Consider the following 3,069-nt stretch of genomic DNA (forward strand, 5'->3'; position numbering starts at 1 on the left):
TGAATCCTCGGTCTCCTCCGGGACGGACGGGGCACCCCGCGGCCGTCTCCAGCTGCCGCCGGAACCCGCGCCCCGTTCCCTGGCCCGCCTCGCATGCCATGTGCGTTTCCTCCCCTCCCCAGGAGGATGTTTCCTTTCCTGAGCTTTAACATCACCGGCCTCAACCCCACGGCCCACTACAACGTCTTCGTGGAGGTGGTGTTGGCGGACCCCAACCACTGGCGTTTCCAGGGGGGCAAGTGGGTGACCTGCGGCAAAGCCGACAACAACATGCAAGGTAGGTGCGGGTTCTCCGGGCTCTCCCCGCCGCCTTCCCCCGCGGGTCGGCTTGCCAGAAAGAGTTGGCGCTTCGCTCACCTCTGCAGGGGTTTCCTCGCCCCCGGCATCCCGCTGCGGGCAGAGCCGCGCTTTTAAGGGCGTCTTGAACTTTTTTTCACGCCGCGGTGTGCGAGGCTGTGTTGGAGAGGGGACGTCGGGGGACGCGAGGTGCTGCCCGGGCTCTGCCCCGCTGCTCCAAGCTGCCGGCGGTGGAACAAAGCGCCTGTGCCCGGCGGCCGCTTTACGTGCTTATCTTCCCCAGGCAACAAAGTGTACGTGCACCCCGAGTCGCCCAACACCGGGGCTCACTGGATGAGGCAAGAGATTTCTTTCGGGAAACTGAAGCTAACGAACAATAAAGGTGCTAACAACAACAACGCACAGGTAAATGGGGGGGAAGTCAGGCTTGAAGTGGCTTTTGGTGGCTCAGCTGGGGGAGCCCTGGGGTTTTGGGGCTTTACAGCATTTAATCGAGCAGCTAGATCACTGTTCTTGTGACTTGTTCCCTTCTTGAACTGGATCGTAGGTCTTGTTTTCTTTTCTAATTGTCTTCATAAGGAGAAGCAATGTCGGGTATATTGGCTAAAGACACAGAAATTCATACATCTGTCTCCAGAGCTGCTCAAAAAGTGGGAGTGTAGCTGATGGCTCTCGATTTCCTGCATTTACAGATTTTAGCATATTAGTAACCTAGTGAAACAGGGCTACAAGCTGTGAAGGATCTCCTGTTAACAATTAAAATTGCTCCATTCCCAAGTCAAAAGATCACAATTTACAGGAAGAAAATGTCAGGCTATAAAATAGATCTTTTAATGTTAGATGCAGTTTGTCTAAAGATCTCGTCTCTCCCACGGTTCCTTTTAGATGATAGTACTGCAATCCCTACACAAGTACCAGCCCCGGCTTCACATTGTGGAAGTGACTGAAGATGGTGTTGAAGATCTGAATGATTCCTCAAAGACTCAAACATTTATTTTCCCTGAAACGCAGTTCATAGCAGTTACAGCATATCAAAACACTGATGTAAGCATGGATGTATAAAATGACAATTAAGAATAAAATTGTCTTGTGGGTTCAACATCTCATCTTACTATGTTCTGCTTTCACTTTTAGATTACCCAGCTCAAAATTGACCATAATCCTTTTGCAAAAGGCTTCAGAGACAACTATGACTCGTAAGTACGCTTTTGTCTTCTCTTGCAGCTGTCTGTCTAGGAGGCATGATTCTGGCCTGAAATGTGTGTGGAAGAATGTTTTTTCTTTAGATGCTATTTCACTTATTCAGAAGTAGTAATACTTCAGCTGGCAGCTTGGCTAGCTGATGTGCTCCTTTCAAAGACATGAAATGTCTGTCTAGAAACATTAAATATCTGTTTATATAGTTACTTTATTGTCTTGATGACCTGTCTTCCAGCAGGCTTCTGAATTTTGGTAGAAAATTTGTACTGGCAGAACCTAGCCGGCCTGCAGATTGGCAGTAGTGTATCAAGGATCTCCAGAGAGCAGGCAGCTTCTTCAGATTGTCAGCAGAAGATGAGCCTATCGCTCACTTTCTAGCATCAAATAGCCTTTGAAAAACTGGAGCTGTATATATGCAAGTATGGCTTCTGGGAGGAAGGTGCTGCACCTCATTTAAAATGGGTTGGCTGGCAGAGAACAGTGTATATGTGTAGCAGTAATACTAGAAATTTTATACTGGTTTAGGAAAAATGACTCCTAAATTGGATGAAAAGGAACAGCAATCCACTTAAACCTAGTTGTGATTCTAATTAAGAAATAACTCAGTTTCTTCCTGTTTGTGTTGTCTTACTATCATACTGGAATTGTGAAGAACACCACTCAGTGTTTCTCTTTTGTTGTAGCATGTACACAGCTTCAGAAAATGACAGATTAACTCCATCTCCCACGGATTCTCCTAGATCCCACCAGATCGTCCCTGGTGCCCGATACAGCGTGCAGCCATTCTTCCAAGAACAGTTTGTCAACAACCTGCCCCCAGCCAGGTTTTACAACAGTGAGAGAACCGTCCCTCAGACAAACGGCTTGCTCTCCCCGCAGCAGAATGAAGAGGTGGCCAGCCCTCCTCAGCGGTGGTTTGTTACGCCTGTACAGCAGCCCAGTGCCAACAAACTGGACATGAACTCCTACGAGACGGAGTATTCTCCTAGCACCTTGCTCCCTTATGGCATTAAATCCCTCCCCCTTCAGACATCCCATGCTCTGGGGTACTACCCTGACCCAACATTTCCATCCATGGCAGGCTGGGGGAGCAGGGGCTCTTACCAGAGAAAAATGACAACAGGATTACCTTGGACCTCCAGAACAAGTCCTTCAGGTTTCTCCGAAGACCAGCTTTCTAAGGAGAAGGTGAAAGAAGAAATCGGCTCATCCTGGATAGAGACTCCACCCTCCATAAAGTCTCTAGATTCGAATGATTCTGGGGTCTACACGGGTGCTTGTAAGAGAAGACGGCTCTCCCCTAGCACTTCCAGCAATGAAAATTCCCCAACTATGAAATGTGAGGACATTAATGCTGAGGACTATAGCAAAGACACTTCAAAAGGCATGGGCTACTATGCGTTCTATACTAGTTCTTAAAGCATCCTTTTATTCCAATTGGCTAATTTTTTTCAGGGTGGCCTTGGTTTTTTTGCATTACAATTGCCAAAAACACTCTTGCCTTCCACCTTGAATTGTTGTGTGCAATTCTAAAGAAGGTGCCAAAGCTTTTTGACTGTTGCAGGTAACGAA

General features: G+C 47.7%; 1 protein-coding gene across 1 annotated transcript; it reads left to right on the forward strand.

The window, feature by feature from the left end:
- The first annotated feature begins 126 nt into the window (after nt 1-126).
- EOMES (eomesodermin) lies at nt 127-2,916 on the forward strand. The gene is made up of 5 exons (XM_009324178.1): nt 127-277; nt 581-702; nt 1,183-1,341; nt 1,432-1,493; nt 2,181-2,916. Exons 1-5 carry the CDS (start codon nt 127-129, stop codon nt 2,914-2,916), a joined length of 1,230 nt encoding a protein of 409 aa, XP_009322453.1.
- Nucleotides 2,917-3,069: the final 153 nt, after the last annotated feature.

Source organism: Pygoscelis adeliae, unplaced genomic scaffold, assembly GCF_000699105.1.
Source record: "Pygoscelis adeliae isolate BGI_AS28 unplaced genomic scaffold, ASM69910v1 Scaffold25, whole genome shotgun sequence".
Classification (NCBI taxonomy): domain Eukaryota; kingdom Metazoa; phylum Chordata; class Aves; order Sphenisciformes; family Spheniscidae; genus Pygoscelis; species Pygoscelis adeliae.

Excerpts from the sequence above, each read along its gene's own strand:
- EOMES (XM_009324178.1), top strand. The coding sequence starts at position 127 with ATGTTTCCTTTCCTGAGCTTTAACATCACCGGCCTCAACCCCACGGCC. Across the intron at positions 703-1,182 it reads CTAACAACAACAACGCACAG|ATGATAGTACTGCAATCCCT; the intron begins GTAAATGGGGGG and ends GGTTCCTTTTAG. Across the intron at positions 1,342-1,431 it reads CAGCATATCAAAACACTGAT|ATTACCCAGCTCAAAATTGA; the intron begins GTAAGCATGGAT and ends TTTCACTTTTAG.